General features: G+C 35.0%; 1 protein-coding gene across 2 annotated transcripts; it reads right to left on the bottom strand.

Moving 5' to 3' along the window:
* Positions 1-462: 462 nt before the first annotated feature.
* On the bottom strand, positions 463-19,965 carry pgm2l1 (phosphoglucomutase 2-like 1). Of its 2 annotated transcripts, none has more exons than XR_014534680.1 (14): positions 19,577-19,965; positions 16,932-17,099; positions 14,689-14,795; positions 13,897-13,981; positions 13,701-13,784; positions 12,678-12,871; positions 12,391-12,580; positions 9,726-9,823; positions 8,697-8,877; positions 5,425-5,518; positions 3,785-3,914; positions 3,289-3,478; positions 2,090-2,676; positions 463-1,891 (listed from the first exon to the last, which is right to left on the bottom strand). XR_014534680.1 is itself a non-coding variant. In XM_083548399.1 (14 exons), the coding sequence occupies exons 1-14, from the start codon at positions 19,676-19,678 to the stop codon at positions 1,572-1,574; spliced, it is 1,860 nt and encodes a 619-aa protein (XP_083404525.1). In that variant the 5' UTR covers positions 19,679-19,965; the 3' UTR covers positions 463-1,571. The 2 variants fall into 2 exon arrangements, 1 of the variants encoding a protein (XP_083404525.1); XM_083548399.1 differs by having other exon boundaries at positions 463-1,674; positions 2,543-2,676.
* Between the last annotated feature and the right edge of the window lie 3,358 nt (positions 19,966-23,323).

Raw genomic sequence — 23,323 nt, 5'->3', positions numbered from 1 at the left:
AGTGGTAAAAGACAAAAACCTTTGCACAATATCTTGAGTACAGAATTTCTTGTTGTGCCGCCCCTTCTAATGCATTAATATATGGAATAAAAATTAATTTAATAATCTTAAATAAGGCGTGTGTTAGAATATACAAACACAAACATAAAATGTTTACAACACTGTTAATAATTCTAAATTAAAAACTTCTGACTTTGCTTACTAAGTTTTTTTTTTTTTTTTTTTTTTTTTAATTGTATAACAAAGTGTATAAAATATTATAAATAAAATAAAATGTAAATATTAGCAATGGAATACAATATACTGATTATGTTTAGCATTTGGGCTTAGTTGTAGATTTATTTTGACAATTTATTTAGCAATTAGAAAAACAAACAGTTTTGAGTACATGAAGGTAAAGTTTTAGGACAAAATGTGATTCTGATGAGTTTGTACAAAAAAAGAAAACAGCAACACTGACTCCAGTGTGATTTGTATATTTTTAATTCAATACAATTCACTTAGGCAGAAATGTAATTGGTAAATGGAACAAATGGAATATATTATATATATTTGGAGATTTACTACAGTTGAACTTATTTGTACTCATCTATAAAATAAAAGCATAATGAAAATCTTCTTTCTTAGTGATGTACAACATGTTCTTTTCATATGCTTCTGCCCATAGGTGTAATGTAAAGTTACACAAAATAAATATTCATCCTATCAACATCTCTTGGCAATATGTATTTAAAAAAAATAGAGATCTGTAGTGCAATCTGAATACTACAAAAGAAAATTCAGTACATTGAAAGCAGCAAAAGTCTTATGAACTACTGTACATCACACATACACAAAGAACATAAAACTTCAGAGAACACCATTATAAATAATCAAATAATGAACAAATGTGAAATTAAAAAAATGTGAGCTGCAAGCACAGCATCTTTTGGTGCCTTCCCTTTTTCTGAATTGTTTAAGAATTTATATTCTACAAAAAAAAGTGTCAAATGAAATTAAGATCTTTCCTGTCCAAGAATTACTAATCTCACCAAAATGTCACAAACAGCATCTGGGATGATGTTGGCCTTAGCTGTAGAATAATTTTGACCGTTTATAACAGAATTTGGGACAATGTAATCACATCTGTATGTTTATTTACCTATATAACAGAAATATGCAATGCAGTAGTTTGTATAAATGTTAGCAATCAATGAATTCTCAGTGCAGCATTCTGGTGAAAGGTTGGGGATGACCAAAGGACACTACTTTAGAACACAGAAACTGACATATTAAAAAAAACTGATTTGTTTCTTTCTGATAACTAATTTTAAGACATAGATAAAGCCTTGTTTACTGAGTAAAGTGACATTTAAGGAGAATTACACTAGTAGTCAGGATACATAAATCATAAAGCGGAAAGAGGCATGCTTGTTGCTGTAATGGTTCACCTCTTAAGACCTTTGCAATAACAAAATAATTAAAGCTGAACATCATTTCATAGTAAGATATATCATATCAGGCATTAACATTACATTAAGAATAAATGAACCCACAAAGATGCCTGCTTGACTGCTCCTGCTATGACACAGCTATATTGATCTGTGGATCAGATTGTTCTTCTCAGGTTCCAGGAACTCCTCCAGCAGAGTAGATGTCACCTTACTTAAATCCTCTTCAAGACTTGAGATATCTCTTGAAATATAATAAAATTTATTATTTTAATTGGTTTGTTTGTTAGAGAAGTCTTTTACTCCCTCAAAAAAAATTCATAAATAAATAAACCAAAATAAGAAAAGACAACAATTGCATCAGAGATGCAAACTGCATATACTGTATTTACACTATGTGGACAAAAGTATTGGGTCACCTGACCTTTCCTGCCATGTGTGGTTCTTTTCCAAACTGTTACCTCAAAGCTGAAGGCACACAATTGTATAGGATGTCTTTAGATGTGCTATAATAAAACTTTGCGTTAACTTGAACTTGGAAACCCAAACCAGTTCCAGCATGGCAATGCCCCTGTGCACAAAGAGAGCTCCATGAAGATATGGTTTACATGGCTTATTGAAGTATCTTGAGGGGCCTGCAATAGAGCTCTGATCTCAACCAGACTAAACACCTTTGAGATGAATTGGAACACTAACTACACCCCAGGTCCCCCCCCACCCACATCAGTACCTGACTTCACTAACACCCTTGTGGCTGATGAACACACATTTTCAAAAGCACACTCTCAAAATCTAGTGGAGCATCTTGTCAAAAAAGTGGAGAAAATTTTAAGAGCAAATTGGGACTAAATGTGGAATGTGATGCTTAAACAGCACAAAACATACTTATGACCAGGTGTCCGCAAACATTTGGCAATATAGTGTATAAATTAAGTCTGAAAAATTCCTTATTTTAGAAATAAAAGTGCGTTGGTTTGAAAGAGGCAGATGTAGAGGACAGGGGAGGGTATGGAGACGGATGATCTGCTGTGGTGACCCCTAATGGGAGAAGCCGAAAGAAGAAGAAAAAATAAAAGTGCACACAGTTTGGGAAGACCCTTATAGACATTTACCTTTTTCCTGGTGGTGCACAGAATTCGGTGTAGTACTTGATTTTAGGCTCTGTCCCGCTAGTCCTAAGGGTGGCAACGATTCCATTCAGAAATGTGAATGTGACCATTTGGCTGCTTTTGGACAGTGGTAGAACCTAAGTAAATATGACATGCAAACACAGATTCACAACATTTCTAATGCATGGGTTCTCCTCACCAGTCCTTTGAACACAATGTTCTGAACATCTTTTTCCTGTATTCTACTCCCCACATACATATATTATAAATGCAGCGCTTACTTGTGTGGCACTACCAGAATTACAGCTAAAAACCTCTGCGATAGCAGGTGCTACAAGTATATATTATTATTTTGGGTTTAGCATAGATCGCTCAAAAACAACTGTAAATGTATTATCTGTTAATATGCTATCTTTAGGAATTTGCAAATTTATATACATTCGGTATTTGTAATATATACAATAAGACCTTCCATTTCTAAGATCTACAAATGACAGGTTTGTGTAGAAAACAATGCAAAGAAAATATGTGTTTAATTGGATTGTTATCTGTGAGGGCTACAACATTTCATTATCAAACAATGCATCAAATAAAAATTTGCATTAATCTGCAGTGATGATTGCCTCTTACCCATATGTATGTTTAAAATGTTCATCTAAGCAGACTGGATTAGAAGGTGCATCTTGAAGATATTTTTGAGAAAACGCCATACCCTGTATCATACATTAAAATATAAAGAGTATACATACACATTTTCTGTCAGGTTTGCTGCTGTCATAACCTGTAGTCACATCTCTGATGTGTGTAATGCTGTATCCTCCACACTTCTTTGGGTAAACGCCTTCACTTTCAAAGTTGCGCAAACGTTTAAATATTCTTTTCACAGTTGGGGGGTCATTGCAGATAACATAGGAAGTTCTGGAAATGTGGTAGCCATAACTGGAACAAAAACAGTGAAAAAGTTTGTTAGTTTGTTCACACAAATAGCCACATTTTGCATTTTAAATCAAAATGAATCGCATATCAAAACCTTTGCCTTAGTGGATTAGAGATTTAATAATTATGTTCAAAGAAATGCATATTGCTTGATTACCCAAAAAAAACAGGATTAATTGGGTAACTCTGATTATATATAGTAGACTGCATTTTATTTGTACTGCATTATTTTTTATAGTTCAATAAACATGTTCTTGGAAAGCAAACTCAACATAAGTAAATCATTTTGAAAAAAGGAGCAAGACTCACATTTCATAGATGTTTTGAAGTTGCTGGTAAAGTGTTATATTCTTTGTATTCAAATACACTGCCATCTCAGCAACAACTACAGCAGCACTAACTCCATCCTTGTCAAGGACCATTCTCCCACACAGAAAGCCTGGTGCCAAACACAAGCACAAAAGTTAAGTAAAATAGACACAATTGCAGTTGTAGACAAACAAACTAAAGACAGTGAAACAAACAAAAAAAAAAAAACACACATTTTGTGACACCATTCATTACTGTATTGTTAAATGAATGTGTATACTTTTTCGATAAAAGGAGAACAGCTCAGCTTTTGCATCTTTTGTTTAATATATCCGATTTACAATGGGTCAAAAGTTTCTCCCCTCATTATACCAGATGTCAGCATTTAATTATTAATTCTTTACCTAAAATTCATATATTTTTCTTTCTTTCTTGTCAACAATTTTATACAGAAACTTATGAAATTAGTCTGATGTGTAATACTGGCAGAACATGTTACTGTGTCAAATACTTCACCTCTTGTGATCAGCCACCATCCAGCATAAAAAATATAAATGCGTGCCTAAGTGTAGAATTAGTAGTTCAATGCTGACATCTAGTGGTGCAACTAGTGATTAATAATTCTTAATGTTTCATTAAAACAGGGGCATTTATATCACGCGAGAGTAGTTACTGTAACAAGAATGTGTGTGTAGACATTGCCCTTGCTCTTACTTAAACCTGCCCCATGCTAAACAATTAATTAGCAGTTTTAAAATCTCAGGATATCTTACAATATTAGGTATTTGTACTAGACATGGAAAAAAGGATTACTGTGTACAGGAGATTTGATACTAGATACCGTAGAGTTTATATAATAATAATAATATTAATTAAAATGAATGCTTTAAACAATATTCACACAATTATTTAAATTATGCTTTTTTTTGTATTTTTTTTAAATGAGATAATGTTATGTCCGGTATAAAACTTAAGTTAATGTTTCCGGATTATTTAAATATAATAATAATAATAATAATAATAATAATAATAATAATAATAATAATAGTTATTATTATTATTATTATTATTATTATTATTATTATTATTATTATTATTATTATTATATTTAAATAATCCGGAAACATTAACTTAAGTTTTATACCGGACATAACATTATCTCATTTAAAAAAAATACAAAAAAAAGCATAATTTAAATAATTGTGTGAATATTGTTTAAAGCATTCATTTTAACCCAACAACAATCATTTCAATCATGTCATGCAATTAAAATTTCAAAATGATCAGAGCAATTTATATAGGACCTGAAACTAAAGTACTATACTAAACAAGTTACGTGCTCGAAAATTCTCAGGTTAAGACCACAGTGATAAACATATTAAGTTTACTTAAAACTACTTATAGCAGATTTTGTTATTTTGTTATTATTATATACTTAGTACATCCTTTTAACATTTGACCCTGGTATTATTTTTATAACATCAAAAGGGACTGTAGGAACAAAGACATGTTTGTTGGTGAATCAATATTCTTTTACTGTTGAACTACTAACAACAAAGATATTACATGATCAAGTGAAATATGGTAAATATACTTCAGGCTTTATAGGTATTTGGTTTCAGTATTGCATGTCTACTTACCAATGGACTCCTCGAAGGAAAAAATGACCTCCTTTCCTGTTTTAGCTAACTCGTGGATTTTATTTCCAATCCATTTGAAGCCTGGTAGTGTTTCCTGAGATGGTGAAACGTCAAACAGGACAAATGGAACAGGACACAGGCAGCCTTTCAATCGACAAAAGTGCATACATTTAACAAATACGTATTTAATCTATATATGTTTAATGTTCCTAAAATAACTGCAATTCAGTTAGTCTCTCACAGCTTTTTACCTTTTTTTAACATTACGAAGGGTGCTGGAACTGAACTGTTGGAACTATACATATATAATTGCAGTTATATAACTATGAGTGTGTGCCTTACCAACACAACAATTGGCAGTAATATGGTGAGTAATACAAGAATACACAAGAAATTGAAACAGAGCCAAATGCAGGGCATTGTGCGAGGTGTAAATTTATATGAAAATATACATACACTGAAGGCAATATGCCCCAGTGGATGTGGAAGTTACCCATCATCAGTGGCGGGCGGTCAGGGCCAGCAAAGCCTCCCTGCTTGCCTATCAGAAGCACTGACCTACATTTACAACCTAAATTCTAATATTTGTTCCATTAAATTGTATTAATTTATTCCCAACAGTTTATTCTCTTCATTTCGTTGTGTTTCTCTTGGCTGCACTGATTCCAGTATGTGGATGTTAGATTATATGTCCAATCAGATTTCAGCCTCTATGTGCTGCCATGTCAATCTAATCTGCCCAGAGCCTTCAAAGTCTTCCATCATCTATTTTAGAAATAGCTTTGTTTCTTTAACAAATCAGATTTCAAATTCACCAATATTAGAATATTGTCAGCATTTTTCTGTCCTCTCATTAGTTGGTCAGAGGGAAACTTGTACTGCCAAGTGAATTCATCTGAGTTAGCCTTTTTTATGCCTACGGAGGAAGAGAAATTAATTTGGTTTCGGTCATACTTAAAATACATTTTGGAAAAAAAAGCTAGACATCGTGAGGAGAGGTCGAGCAACCCCGAAGCTAGCTAGCTTGTCTTAGCCTGGAAAAGTACAGTGAGGAAAATAAGTATTTGAACACCCTGCTATTTTGCAAGTTCTCCCACTTAGAAATCATAGAGGGGTCTGAAATTGTCATCGTAGGTGCATGTCCACTGTGAGAGACATAATCTACAAAAATAAAAAATAAAAAATTCCAGAAATCACAATATATGATTTTTAACTATTTATTTGTATGATACAGCTGCAAATAAGTATTTGAACACCTGTCTATCAGCTAGAATTCTGACCCTCAAAGACCTGTTAGTCTGCCTTTAAAATGTCCACCTCCACTACATTTATTATCCTAAATTAGATGCACCTGTTTGAGGTCGTTAGCTGCATAAAGACACCTGTCCACCCCATACAATCAGTAAGAATCCAACTACTAACATGGCCAAGACCAAAGAGCTGTCCAAAGACACTAGAGACAAAATTGTACACCTCCACAAGGCTGGAAAGGGCTACGGGGAAATTGCCAAGCAGCTTGGTGAAAAAAGGTCCACTGTTGGAGCAATCATTAGAAAATGGAAGAAGCTAAACATGACTGTCAATCTCCCTCGGACTGGGGCTCCATGCAAGATCCCACCTCGTGGGGTCTCAGTGATCCTAAGGAAGGTGAGAAATCAGCCCAGAACTAAACGGGAGGAGCTGGTCAATGACCTGAAAAGAGCTGGGACCACCGTTTCCAAGGTTACTGTTGGTAATACACTAAGACGTCATGGTTTGAAATCATGCATGGCACGGAAGGTCCCCCTGCTTAAACCAGCACATGTCCAGGCACGTCTTAAGTTGGCCAATGACCATTTGGAAGATCCAGAGGAGTCATGGGAGAAAGTCACGTGGTCAGATGAGACCAAAATAGAACTTTTGGGTCATAATTCCACTAAACGTGTTTGGAGAAAGAAGAATGATGAGTACCATCCCAAGAAAACCATCCCTACTGTGAAGCATGGGGGTGGTAGCATCATGCTTTGAGGGTGTTTTTCTGCACATGGGACAGGGCGACTGCACTGTATTAAGGAGAGGATGACCGGGGCCATGTATTGCGAGATTTTGGGTGAAGATGGGTCGAGGCTGGGTCTTCCAACATGACAATGACCCGAAGCACACAGCCAGGATAACCAAGGAGTGGCTCTGTAAGAAGCATATCAAGGTTCTGGCATGGCCTAGCCAGTCTCCAGACCTAAACCCAATAAACTCCGTGTTTCTCAGCGACAGCACAGAAACTTGACTGATCTAGAGAAGATCTGTGTGGAGGAGTGGGCCAAAATCCCTCCTGCAGTGTGTGCAAACCTGGTGAAAAACTACAGGAAACGTTTGACCTCTGTAATTGCAAACAAAGGCTACTGTACCAAATATTAACATTGACTTTCTCAGGTGTTCAAATACTTATTTGCAGCTGTATCATACAAATAAATAGTTAAAAAATCATACATTGTGATTTCTGGATTTTTTTTTTTTAGATTATGTCTCTCACAGTGGACATGCTCCTACGATGACAATTTCAGACCCCTCCATGATTTCTAAGTGGGAGAACTTGCAAAATAGCAGGGTGTTCATCTACTTTTTTTCCTCATTGTATTTGTTTATATATATACACAATAACATGACAAAAACATAAAAAATAAATAAAACCTACTCACCAGAGATGCAGACTCATAATTTGCACCGCTCTTTAGAGGCTGTAAGCCAGTGGTACTGCACGTACTCACTGGTCTGGAAGTGGAGAACAAACACTTTCCCAGGCTGAGACAAGCTAGCTAGCTTTTTGGCCGACCTCTCCTCATGATGTCTAGCTTTTTTTTTCCAAAATGTATTTTAAGTATGACCGAAACCAAATCAATTTCTCTTCCTCCATAGGCATAAAAAGGGCTAACTCAAATGTAATTATATATATATATATATATATTAGTGCACAGTTGCGGTTGTAGTGTAGAGGTTTTAAGTCTTAACTGGGTTTCTTGCTTTAGTAAAATGGTATTCACCCTCCATATGTGAAATGTCTCTCTCTCTGTAATGCCACCCAGTGTTATATTGCGTTTTTGTACAGTATTGATGGTTTCTATAATTGCGGCATGATAGTGGTGGTATTAGGAGGTGGATTGAGTCAAGTAAGTCACCACTGAAGGCCCGGGTACCAAATGCATGGCCTGCCACTGCCCATCACACATGGACTCAAGACAAAATTAGAAGGTTTTCTTCATCTCTGACATTAGCTTTACTTTATAGTTTTCACCAACCTCAAATTGGAAGCCCTCCATCTCTGCCATGGTCTTGAGTATTCTGGAGGAGACTGCAGTGGCAAGCATGTAGACGTTCTCAATTTCTGCTGGATCTGGGTGAGTCTCCTTCCAGTTAAATAGCATCCACCAGCCCAGCAATGCAGCCAGCTCATTCCCAGTAAAAACTTTCCAGCTATATCTGCCCCACAAAAATATTGGTATTTGGAAATGTTAGTTTGTTGACTACATGGCTAAAAGTATGTGACCAGCTGCCAATCACACCCATGTGGGTCTTTACCAGACCAGTTAGAAGTGCAAGTATATAGAATGTTTTTGTGTACTGTAGCTTTCATTTTCATCCATCATGACTATGCGCGTATGCACAAAGCAAAGTGCCTTAAAACATGGTCTGCAGGTCGGTATGGAATAATTCGATTGGCCTATACAGAGCCCTTACCTCAGCTTCAATTTGCAAATCCATACTATATAATATTAATAATTATAGGGTTCAGCACCCAAAGTCCTACAAAAAACCAAAGTGACACTCAAATTGAAGGTGCATAATGATGGTTTGTTTCTGGCGAGAGCTTTAAAACTATTGCGTAGGCCAAGCATTCGGTTTTTCAAGGGGACTTATGGACCTCTAATTTATAAGTGTGACTTATAATTTATCAGTATGACTTATAAATTGACACAGAAGCTCTGTCTTCAGGGCCCCCTGACTCTCTGTGCCTGTGCCCTGTAGGCCTATTGGCAAATCCATCCTTACAATAATGTTTAATTGTGGCCTTTCTGTAGGTTCTCTAGGATAAGTTGATGTTATAGATGCTAGTTACATAGATCGGATTAAAAATTTTACTTTGAGCAACTGCTTTGCTTCACTGAAGACCAAATCTTTATGGTTTAATGTCAAGATGAATAGTTTAAATAGATTGGATTAGTAATGAGATATTAAAAGCAGAATTAAGAAGCACAAAATGAAGTATACTATCTATTAGTTGAAATCTTAATTTTCTGTTTGCATGCCTAAATCCAAGAATGACTGACTTGTCACAATGCTCTGCAACAGCCAAACGATCAGCATCAGGGTCTGTTGCCAGCACAATCCTCGCTCCCTCTCTCTCAGCAAGACGAAGAGACAGCTCCTGGAAGTGAATTATTTCAACATGATATTGTAAGATGTGCTATAAATACTAAATCTGGTAAAAAATAGGTTTAATGAAGTAGCATCATATTTATACAGTAACAGGACACTTTGTGACTCGCAGTGGCAACCCCTAACGGGAGCAGCCGAAAGAAGAAGAAGAAAAGGACACTGGACATTATGAAATTTCTGATTTAGCTATATATCAATTTATATTAAAAAAAGGAAAAGTACAGAATGTTATCATTAGTATTTTGGAATGATTGTGTATTGTAATAATTCGAGGTCGACCGATCTGGGTTTTTCTCTGGACGATGACGATATTTCGAGATCACGGCATCCGATGGCCGATATTTGATTCTGATATGTTTGAACGATTTTCTTTATCCCCCTTCTCATAAAATCTAATAGTATTTTAATAAGACGTGATACAAAAAATTGCTTAAATGAAACATTTATATAACTACAGCTGGTTAAAGATTTGCTAAAAATACAGTTCCAAACACTCTTTTTCTCTCTCTAAACACTTACTCTCATTCTCTCTCTAAATCTTCTTCTCACTCTCTCTCCACAAACAGCATCATATTTAACCAATAAAATATATAAAGCTAGATTAAAAAAAGGAATGATAAGAACTTAAATCCCAGGACACGCCAAGCTGAGTGTCGGGCATCGGGGAATGGCAGTGGTTTTTGAGTGTCTGTCATCGTTGTTGTTTTTTCCGCACTGTAGGCCCTAGTTGGACGGCGGCAGCAGTTTTTTGACGATTCTGCATGTTAAGCAGCAGCTGAGCTCGTCGGCAAGAAAGAGAACTCCGAGCTATTTAACTTAGCGAATTAGCACAAGAGAAAAAAATTGGAACGCACTTGTCATTCTTGCTTTTGTCTTTGCAACTTAGCAGACATGATTGGAAAAACTGCACAAATCTGTTAGTGATGATCGCGGCTGGTGGAAACAATGCTTGTTAGCTTTTCCGGTTACCCTGTTTGGATGCGGAATATATTTTATTACTGCCACCTGCTGATATTGGAAACTCATGCAAGCCCAGAACGTACAAAAACGGCTTGGTGTGTCAGATAGGCCTGCTTAACTATCAGTCTAATTTGCAGCACAATCGGCCGATGCCAGTTTTATGGGTACATTTACAGTTGTGATTTTATACTGGCTGAAGTTCCAGAGGTGTCAAAAGTACACACATCATTCACTTAAGTAGGTACAGATGATCATGTTTTGAAATACTTTTCACGTTTTTAACATGGGCATGGATGAATATGAATGCTTTATGCAAATGTATGTTTTTTATTAGTGCTATTATTGCTATGTTTCCACACGGACAGTTAATAAGGTGATACCGAAGAAACTGTACCTCTTCTAACTTTCATACAGACGAAATCAGCACAGAATATTTGTTTTGCGAATTGGTTTAATTAAAAGTAGGCATTTCGGGTTGTTTTATTTATGTGTCTGTGAAGAGAGATGACAGAAACGGCAGACAGCGCACCCTGTTTGTTTTTTTATTTTACAAAAGCTTTTATTTTGTTGTTATTATGAGTGTATACAAATAAAAGTAGATCCTTTATAGATTCGAATGATGTATTGCTTTTATCTGTACAAATCCCATTCGTTTTACCGTTATGAGGAAAAAAATGCCACAAAACATGCCGGTGCATTTGTCGACCCCAAAGTGCATTGCATTTGCCAGATGTGCCCCATATGGTGGATTTTGGTGCTGATTTGAGACTTGCCGCATTAGTAAAACAAATGTTTACTGATTAAAAAAATGATTGTTTCATATCTGAGTATAGAAAGGAAGTCGATAATAAACATGTGTTGCACTGAAGGTTTTTATTTAGCCTTTTTTATATTTATTTATATTTTTTATAAAAAATGGTCAAACAGAAATGTGCGTTTAATTAATCGCACGTCAATAAAAATAACTGCTGTTAAAATGAATTTGCTGACAGCCCTAATTAATATATCAATTTAAAACGAATTTCAAATTGTGTTACTTAATGAATGTATCCAGGCTGAAAATCCACCATATAGAACACAAGCAGAGAAAATATGATGGTCAGGAATGTCTCTGTTCTCAAACATGTTTACATCACTGACTCCCTCCGTCTCATTCCTGTTAACCCCTGACCTTTTGTTGCCATGCTCATTGTATCTAGACTACGTCTGTGGAATTTGCGAGACAGGGAATGATACACCAGTGGTAGATTGAAAAAACGGCACAATAACAGGAAATTGGTGAAATTATCAATATTTTTTCATCTTAACCTAATAGATTAAAACAAATGTAACGAGTCCGTTTTGTATAAAGTATAGATATTTGTGTAAAAAAATTTGAGTGAAAGTAAAAAGTTGTCAGAAAAATAGTGAAGTACTAATACCAAAAGTATTTGTAGCATGATTTTTTTTTTTTTACAGATAGGCTGAGAGACTAAAGCCTTTTACAGATGTTGAGGTGTTAAAACATTTTCTTGTTTACAACTGTATGGTATAATTTATGCTTCTGAATAAATAATTTGTAACTATAAATATCTTATCTTCATTTTATGTTCTCACCAAAATGGACTCTCCCTCTTCAGGGTTAGGGCAGCTGACAGTGGAGAAATTTGGATCTGGATTCATCTGTTCTGGTACAGGGATAGGGGGCAGAAAGCCAAATGCCTGAAATGCCTTCTGGACATAGGCATGTCCAACTCCATGAAAGGATGAATGCACAAACTTCAAAGGAGTCTTTGTGTTGAGCTCTCTACAAATAATAATAATAAAATGAATAATAATAATTAATAACTACATACTACATATAATACCTTTTCTTTTCTTTTAGCAGTGGTGTTAAGCAGTACCTGTGGAAGCAGAGTGTACTCAGCTCCTCCATGTACCAGCAGCAAATGTCTTTCAATGGATCAGTCCTTAATGAGCTGCTCTTAATTAGGTCTTGATTCCAAGAATCAGGCCAGGGCTCTGCATTTTGTTCTATACAACGCAGGATCTCCTTATCATGTGGTGAAGAAATCTGTGCTCCATTCTCCCAGTATACCTGTAAAAATGAATAAATTAATACAAAACCACCTCATACTCTGACCATACACACATTTATAACACATGAATATGCACCATACAAGGAATTGGAATAGCAAAGTTTATATATATAAAAATTAACACACTGACCAGGCATAAATGTATGGCCACTGATCAGGCATGACCACCTGCCTAATATTGTGTTCATCCTCCTTTGGCTGCCAAAACAGTTCTGACCGGTCAAGCATTAACAGCATTAACCTCTTCAGCAATTTGAGCTATAGTAGCTCATCAGTTAGATCAGACCACCCGGACCAGCCTTCACTCCCCACGTGCATCAACAAGTCCGCCCACGACCCTGTCGCCGGTTCACCACTGTTCCTTATTTGGACCACTTTTAATAGATACTGACCACTGCAGACCGGAAAAACCCCACAAGAGCTGCAATGTTTGAGATGCTCTGACCCAGTTGTCTAGCCATCACAATTTGGCCCTTGTCAAACTTGTTTTAATTCTTACACTTGCACATTTTTTCTGCTTCTAACAAATCAACTTGAAAGACAAAATGTTCATTTGCTGTATAAATATATCTCACCCACTAAGAGGTGCTATGATAAAGAGCTAATCAGTGTTATTCACTTCATTATAAAATTATAATGTCATTATGTTATGCCTGGTCAGTGTATTCTTTTTAACAATAAAGTATACTTGTAGTAAATTATACAGTATAGTATATATAGTATAGTAAGATAAAAAACATTAAAAAATTGTGTTTATTGATGTCTTTATAGATAAAATGCTTTTAATACGTTGACGTTGACATTTACTGAGTAAGGACCACAGTTTACCTTGTATCCATTATCCTCCTTTCTGTTGTGAGAGGCAGTGATCATTATACCTGCAGCAGCTCCGTATTTCTTCACAGCATAGGGCTGCCAAGGTTAAATTATTCAGTAAAAGTAAAAATTATAAGTATAAGTATTAAGTAGACTTTGCATTTTACATACAAATCAAAACAAATTTATTTTTAAAACAGTGTCTTACCACAAATGGTGTAGGCACATATGTTGAAAACAGATAAACTGGAATATCCTTGCTGAGCATCACCGCTGCAGTCAAACTTGCAAGCCTGCAAAAAAAAAAAGAAAAAACAGAAACCAATGAAGAAAAAATTAACACAACTATGTTGTAAATTGTGTATTTTGAATTGCACATCCAGCAGTGTTTGATCCCCACATTGCCAATCACTTACATGGAACATTTGTATACTGGCTGTCCGACCAGCCTATGTTGGTTCCTTGCTATGTGTAATGCTATCGAATGTTTTTATGTGTGCATAAGATCATTATTTTAACACTAGCTAGCGATCAAAATAAACAGTCATAATACATCATACTATAAAGTGTTCTTTATAGGTCTGTTCCACAGAAAGTAAGAAACATTCTTTAAAGGCACCACTCACAACCACAGAATCAGAAATTGCAGCTTTGACTAAAGATAACATACTGTTTTATACTTTAAATCCAGCTGACACCAGCTAAATTCATGTGATGCCATTCTAACACTATTTAGCTTTCAGAATTTCTGTATAATCCATTACATAGTTGGCCATTAGAATGACAAAGGTCATATTAATCAGAAATTGCACTGATCAGTTTACTTCTCTACCAAACTGTCCTGAATTAAGTCATGAGTTCTGGCCATTAAAGGGTATTCAAATGTCATTGTGAATAATGCTCAAATTAATAACTATAGCATAAAAAAAAACATAATAAACATAAACTAACACCTATAGTTAAAAAACAGAAAAGTTTGAATGTTTGCATAGTTGCCTACCGTTCACTCGTGCAGCCACTATACTCCTGTGCCCGTGTGTCGTATCCAACCACCAAACCTCTGCTTCTCAGATCAGGGAAACATTTAGTCAAGTATACATACATCCCCTATAATGAAATTTAAAAAGACATTTTAGGTATGCGACATGGATATAAAGAACATTCATATTCAGGCTAAAAAAGGAAAGGTCGAAGATTTACCACATTTTAAAAACACAGTTGACACTATTAATCAAATTTAAAAACAAGAGTGATCCTTCATCAGTGGACACATAAAATAAAAACTATAAAATTAAAATCAGTCAATAAATTTTATGCAAAATGCAAAAATAGAAACTGCAATTATATAGCTTAGATCAAATAGATTTACGTAATGTTAAACTGTACTTTTTGTAAATGATATTGCATTTGTTTGCGCATTAGTTTTTCATTGCATAGAAACCTATTGTATTGGACTGCATACTATATTGCTAAAATATAGCCAGGCATAAAATGTCTGAAACCTATAGACATCACCAGACTTTCTTCCTGCCAAAGCTCCAGACCAATACTATAACTGTATTCAACTCCTTGTATTATACTATTTATGCCTTTAAAGAGTGAAGTAATAACACTATAGTAACAGTTTAAATGTTTTAGAAATGTGCATGTGTCTATGTATTTATGTATATATATAGAACACCCCTCACATTTCAGCAACCATTTTAAAATATCTTCTCAAGGGACAATACTATAAAAATAAAACAGAGATATTTTAGTGTAGTCAATGTGCAACTTGTATAGCAGTACAGATTTACTGTCCTCTTAAAATAACTTAACATACAGCCGTTATTGTGTAAATATCTGGCAACAAAAGTGAGTACACCCTAAGTGATAACAGCTGTACATCCTGTAAATATACAAAGCTACATCCTATTCACCATTTTCATGTTTTTGTCTGTTTGACAGAACCATACAAATTTGAGTATCTTGTATTTAAGCAGTTAAAATTTGGTGCTTTGAGTACAATTCTCTCATACGGGCCACTGGATGTTTAACATGGCACCTTATAGCAAAGAACCCTCTAAGGATTTAGAATTAGATTTGTTGCTCTCCACAAACATGGCCTAGGCTATCAGAAGATCAGCAACGCCCTGAAACTAAGTTACAGTACAGTGACCAGGGTCATACAGAGGTTTTCCAAGATGGGTCCCACTCAGGAACAGGTCTCACAAGGGTCGCTTAAAGAAGTTGAGTCCTCGTTCTGTGCGTCAGGTGCAGAAACTGAGTTAAAAAAACGGACGCATGAGTGCTGCCCGCATTGCTTTAGATGTTGCAGAAGCAGAAGGTCCACTTGTCAGTGCTCAGACCATACACTACACTGCAACAAGTCGGTTTGCATGACCTTCGTCCCAGAAGGAAACCTTTTCTGAAGCTGGCTCAATAGAAAGCCCACAAACAGTTTGCTAACAACAACCTGTTCAAGAGCATGAATTGCTGTAACCATGTCCTGTGGTCTGATGATAAACCTGTTTGGCTTAGATGGTGTCCAGCATGTGTGGTGACGCCCTGGTGAGGAGAACCAAGACAATTACATCTTGCCTACAGTCAAGTATGGTGATGGTAGCATCATGGTCTGGGGCTTCATGAGTGTTGCTGGTACTGGGGAGCTGCAGTTCATTGAGGGAAAAAAACATGGATTCCAACATGTACTTTAACATTCTGATGCAGAACATGATACCCTCCCATTCAGAAACTGGGCCGAACAGCAGTTTTCCAACATGATAACGACCCCAAAATCACCACCAAGGTGACAACTGCCTTACTAAGGATGCTGAAGGTGAAGTTGATGGAGTGGCCAAGTATGTCTCCAGACCTGAACCTTATTGATTACCTGTGGGGTAGCTATGTGATGTCATTATGGTGGAGCGGAAGAGGATCCCAGCAACAACCTGTGCAGCTCTGGTAAATTCCATGCCCAGAAGGATTAAGGCAGTACCCAATGATAATATTTTGTGTGAGCACCATTGTTGACACTTATGTTGAGTTATTTTTAGAGGGCAGTAAATCTGTACTGCATAAAAGCTGCACATTGACTACTCTAAAATATATAAGTTTCATTCTATAGCATTGTTCTTTAAGAAGATATACCAAAATGGTTGCTGAAATGTGAGGGGCGTACTCATTATACATATATAATATGCACATAGCTGATATATATATATATATATATATAAAAACACAGTCTATATGTCTATTTCGAACCTGTGTTGACTGGATAACAGTAAGATCATTCACACGGGAAAATCCAGCACCCATAGCTGCTCTTAGTCCAGCTGTTCCAAAGGTCATCCTTGAGCACAGCCTCCTCCTGAGTTCTTCTACACGAGCTTCCTGGACCAGGCTTTTAATCTGTGCCTGTGTGGCTGCATTCTACCAACAGCATAAAAAGCACATATATCATTTAACAGTTGGTCCTAACAAAAATAGGCTGTTTAGAGGATTTTCTACAATGATAAGTGAATCACTGAACTTATTTCCCTTTTAACCTGAAAACTTCATGCCTACAGTGGGCAACAAAGACATTTTACATAACCTTTGTTTATTATAAAGCTTAGAGCAGAAGGCCAGTAATGTTGGGACTATGAACAGACTGTACAGTAAGAATGTCAAAGCAAAGCTAACAAAATACAGCCAGCTAAAAATAAAATACAGTTGAAATAACAGTGCAGATCTAATATCAGTACATTCAATCAGTTATATATAACCTTGAAGAATATGACCAGGTTTGTGTATTAGTCTCCAGCAAAAAAATAGATACTACAATCTAAGATTAGTTTTAAAGCTTCTCTTTACGGAAAAATTTACTGTTTATTTTTTTTATATTCTCATAAGAAATAATATTATCATAAAAGCCTTAATTGTATAAATAAGACAAATTCCCACAATATCTATTTATGTAACTTAAATGAAATGCAAACTATAAGTCAAGTATAAACAAAGCAAAGCCACAAGAAAAATAAATATGTGGTGGCAGACAGAGATAGAGAGAGAGTCAAAGAGACTGTCACAGAAAGGGGTGGAAGGTTAGCATATTATTTATATTTTCGGCTGTACAAGGTTTGATATAAGTCATTGCGATACTATACTATTGTGTCTATGCTTAGGACCCCTCCAGAGATTTACTTCAAAAATAGAGATATGAGCCCATAATAGACTAAATGTGCAGCTGCTTCTACATCTCAAAGAGCTGCATTGCATATCTCACCTTGGGTCTACATGACATTTAACATGACACAATATGGCTGCAGTACTAAATACAGTATACAGTACTCAACTATTCAGACACTGACTTATACAGTCAGCTATCTTATGTATGTTATGTATGGAACACTCGGCCTGTAGCATGGGGACAGCATGCAAATCTGTTAATAATAATTTAAACAAACAATTTTGCTTTTTCCTCCTGTTTGGTGCAGAATAATAAAATGTGCTTAATCAGATTATATTTATATATTGATTACTCTATTTTCCCTTCATATCAGGCCAATAATAATAATAATAATAATACAAAATGTAATACATTTCTAGTTGTAAATCTTAAACACATTTTAAGAATAAAATCTGAAACTAAATCTCCAATAATCCTCAGGTACAGAAACATGGCGACAGATGACACAAGAGATCACTTGAGCTTATTTGAGTTAAAAAATGTGACAAATTTCAAACAGACTGTAAAAGTTGTGTATGACTATGTGAACATCTAATGAGCATTCCTTTAACAAGACATTTTAATGTCAAAATATAATCTGCACAATTGCAGATTCAAGTACATTCACCGGTTATGTCTGGGGTAACATTAAATTATGGCATGAAAGTTGCAGACAGATCTAGTAGACACCTGTGCTGTCACTTCATTGATTTCAATAAATATAAGTATGTAATGTATGACTAGTTAAATGCTGTTTTCTCAAAAATCCTTTACGCAATTGCTAATAGTTTGCTTGATGACCTAGACCTTCATCTTGCACCCAGTGTGTGTGAATGCATTCATTTAACATCAAATGAGCTGCAGCAGATGTATTCCCATGCAGCAGAATTTAGACTGCAGACTAATTTAAAAGTCTGATGAATAGCCTCCATGTGCATATCAATAATAACCTATTGTGTTGAATTTAGCTGGGGATTAAGAAACAGACGTTTATATTTCAGTGACCGGAAGCCACTTTCACATCAAATTACACCTTTTTTTCAATTATTGAAACCCAAAGAAAGTCTTTGCACATGTATGTGCCATCAGAATTCAAAAGCAGAGCTTTTTTTACTGCAATAAAACAACAGCCAAAAGCCATATAAAAATCCTGGCCCCTGGTGAGAAAGAACATTAATAGAAAGTGACTGATGTCATATACTATATTAGTAAGGCTGACCTTTACATCATCATCAGATGTAATTTCACTGAAATCGAAATGTATTTAAACGTTATAAAAGTTTATAACGTTTATCATGTTTATACTGCATGTATGCAAACATAAAGAATAAAAGTGTATTAGGAGCCTTAGACTGGTACACATTGTACTTTCCTGTACTGTACAGAAAATGCTGCAGACAGCACAAATTCAACACGCACTTCATTTTATTTGAGCTCTTTCAGCTCTTTTGGAGCTCTGAAACTTCATTTCACTCACTTTTATACCAATTATGCTGTGTCATCCCTATAACCCCTGATAACACATGAAAATAAAAATAAAAATTCAATTATAAGCAAACTAGAACACGTTATAAAGGATGCCCACCAAGTCAGACCCAAATCCCTTATCTTATACATGTAATGGGGAAAAAAGAGAAATCAGATAAAAAAAAATATCAGATGAAATCAGATAAAAATCAGATAAAAAATCAACACCAACCTGGTCCCAGATGATCCACTGATTAACCAGTTTGTCTAAAGTGTCATCTCCTGTGCTCACCAGATCATTGGCGTTAGCGTCGACGTCTTTATTTGACCACATGCTGACCAAAAACACAATCAGAAACTAAATGGTGGTCTTCCCAGCCTCCCTTACGCTGAAATGGATGTTAAGGTACCCTGTAGAAGCGCCAGATGGGTTCAGCGATGCGAAATCATTCAGGTAAACATTCCGACAGTCGGTATCTAACAAGCGTGAATACGTTAGCTGAAATTAAATACAGAACCAGCAGCTTGCGGCACGAGATTCTCGGGTAATATCGCGAGAAGATTTTACGAGAAAGCTGCGTTTAAACAGTTTAGCCCAGGGGTGTGTCCGGCTACAGGGCCACATGCGGCACATGATATCTGACTAAAGCCTTCTCTATTCTCTATTCTCTTCTCTATGTCTTCTTTTTAAAGTCGTTTACAAATGAATACTACTACTAATACTACTACTACTAATAAATTATTATTTCTAACGAAGTCTGCAAGATTGCAATAGTGATGGTTTTTAAGCACCACTATTAATAATAATGATAATAATAATAATAATAATAATAATAATAATAATAATAATAATAATAAGGAAAATTGTATCATCATTATCATCATATAATGATAAAAAGAAGTTGCTTTATACCATTGGCAGCCCATGCATGCCATACCTAAGCCTTCAGTGGTGTCCAACCTTGGTGTCATACCATCATTATGATGCTACAGCTATAGAAACCATCAATATTATACAAAACGCAGTATAAGAGAGCATTGCATTAGAGACAGGTATCTGGCAGCAAGAATGCATGCCATTACTAAAGCAAGAAACCCAATGAACACAATTCAACCATTCTCTTTTCACCACCAGCATACATAATCTCTAGCAGAAGCATCATTATCAACCTAATAAAATGACCCTGGGATTTTCCTTTAATTTTCCATGCATTGTTTTCCATAATGCTATAATTCTGTGAAAATGCAGCTGTTTTTGGACGCCTGATAGATGGCCTTAGAATCAGTCACTTGCAATCTAATTGGTTAAAGCAACAACCTTCAAGCAACATGGATTTTACACTACAAGAGCCTGCAGTGCTGACTGTGAAGATGGTATGGCAGATACCTTTGATGGCTGATATAGGATTGAATTGGAAATTTAACCGTAACTTACACTTGTGTATGTTGCTGCAACAAAAAAGCCATGTAATTAACAGACTATTAGAAATGTAATACACATTTAAGGACAAACCATATTAAAACATAAGTGTCAGTGTTTTTCAGTTTAGACCAGCGGAGTAGGACTTGCTGGCCCAGGCAGCCCGCCATTGCTTTATACACATATTAAATAATGAATAAATGTGCTATTAAAATGCAATATCCTGTTAAAAAAACATTTTTGGTAGAAAATATGTTGCTACATATAATATGTTTATACATTTGTGTCACAGAAAACTCACTATGATAAAAATGTCAGTCTTGATAAAGTATTACAATTTTAAAAAACAGACTCTAGCATTATAAATCATCCAACATTTCACATATTCTAACATGTTTTTTTTTTAACAGATACATATTTGCAGGTTGATGGAAATAGTTTGCTGTGAAATAACATAGACATTCTTTATGTGGATTGTCAGTACCCTGGAAAACTCATAACATGTATTATTTTATGTATAATATGTTATAATTGTCTGGTTTCTCTCAAGGTTTCTTCCTTATGCCATCTCGGGGAGTTTTTCCTTGCCACAGTCGCCACCGGCTCGCTCATCAGGGACAAACTTACTTATAAAGAACATATTCATTTTTAATCACAACATTATCTGTGTAAAGCTGCTTTGAGACAATGTTCATTGTTAAAAGCGCTATACAAATAAACCTTTATTGAATTAAATTGAATTATAATACCAATTTAAAATAGTCTATTTGTGTTCTTAGCAAGGGTGCATGATTTAAACTACTGGCATGAAACATATAATTTTTAAGTCAGAATGAATCATGACATCGAATAAATTGTCCCTTTTAGGATGTTTTTAAAAGTTTGTTTATATTTGGCAGCTTTTTTATGCAAGCCACTCAAGAAATATTATGTGAGGATCAATTATCTTTAGGCCACTATTTGATAGCCATTTTTTCACCATTGTTTGTTCTTGATTACGTCTAATCCTGATTTTTTAAAAACTCAAAATGTTAAACTAAGAGCACAAATATTAATATTCTGTATATTTTTTATTTCTTTACTTCTTAATTTTGGGAGAAAATGAAACATTCCTCACCAAAATGACATTAAATGGTCTCCTCAGTTCCCAGATGTATACCGATTGTTGTTAAAAGAAGAGGGATTGCTACGCAGTGGTAAACATGGCCCTGTACCAACGTTTTTTTTAAGCTTGCTGCGGCCATCAAGCTCAAACTGCTTTATTTTTTCCCTCAAAATGGTACATTTTCTCATCTTAAACATTTGATGTTTTTTCTATGTTCATTTGTAAGTAATGTATTGGTTTATGAGATTTGCAAATCATTGCATTCTGCTTTTATTTACATTTTACACAGCATCTTAACTCTTTGATATTGGGGTTGTACATTGTGTACAAAAAACTTTTTTTTTTTTTACAGAACATGTGTTCAATGAACACGTTTTAAGAGGAATGTATTGCGGTTTGACGTTTTAAATACAGCAATGTTTTTCTACATTTGAATGATAAGATTCTGAATTAAATACATTTTTTAAAAAGTGCTTATAAGTGACAAACACAAACAATTGCATTACATTCAGTCGCTATATCTGTGCCAGCAAAATATAAATGTCTAGAGACCATCAAAAACCAGTAACAGCGATTAGCAATGACTATTATATATGAGACATGATAAAAAGCACTGGTTGTACTCTTGTATGTCATATCTATGCGAAGCAAGCTTGCGATCATTTACTGCTAAATATATTGCATCTACTATTACACTATCTCTGCATTTAAAAAATATAATCTTTTAATAATTCAAATTTATTATTGATCTTTATAGTGTAAACATCAAAGAAAAGCTACATGTTTTACCCTGAAGAATTAATTAACTTCTATGATGCAGTCACATTGACCTAAAGTGATTTGTTAAAATATTTAAAAAACAAAAAAAATCTAAAATAATATGCAGCCAATATACACATAATAAAAGACAGACATGATAATGCCTCCTAGACAAACCTATTAAAACTGAAATAAAATAGTTTTACATTCACATGAAAATGTTTAAAATCCATGATTGAATTAACATTTCCACATTAAGGTCCACAGTAAACTTTTCTTCTTTATATGCATATGCAACACAGATAATAGTCTTCTTTCTAATAAAATGCAAATGAATTTTTATATTTGTTTTGTTTAGCCACAACTAAATATAACTGAATATAACTGAATATAACAATAAAAATATTTTTGGTTGAATATTTGCTGATATGCTTATATTCATAGTTGCTCCATATTCATTCATATGCATTTGTGTCACAGGCAAGTCGATGATAAATAAATGCTATTTTCATTACAGCTTTCAGTACTAAAACGGATTGATAATTTGAAATTATGAAATAGTTTGCTGTGACACAACATTATGTATGTGGAATATCAGTACACTGACAAAAACTTATGTACATGTACTTATGATGGCAAGTTAATACAGTCTATCTGTGATATTAGCAGGGGTGCATAATTTATAGTGAAAAAAT

Source organism: Silurus aristotelis (genome assembly GCF_946808225.1).
Source record: "Silurus aristotelis genome assembly, chromosome: 8".
Taxonomy (NCBI): domain Eukaryota; kingdom Metazoa; phylum Chordata; class Actinopteri; order Siluriformes; family Siluridae; genus Silurus; species Silurus aristotelis.
Note: the sequence above shows the minus strand (reverse complement) of the source record. Positions and strands in the feature narration are given on the sequence as shown.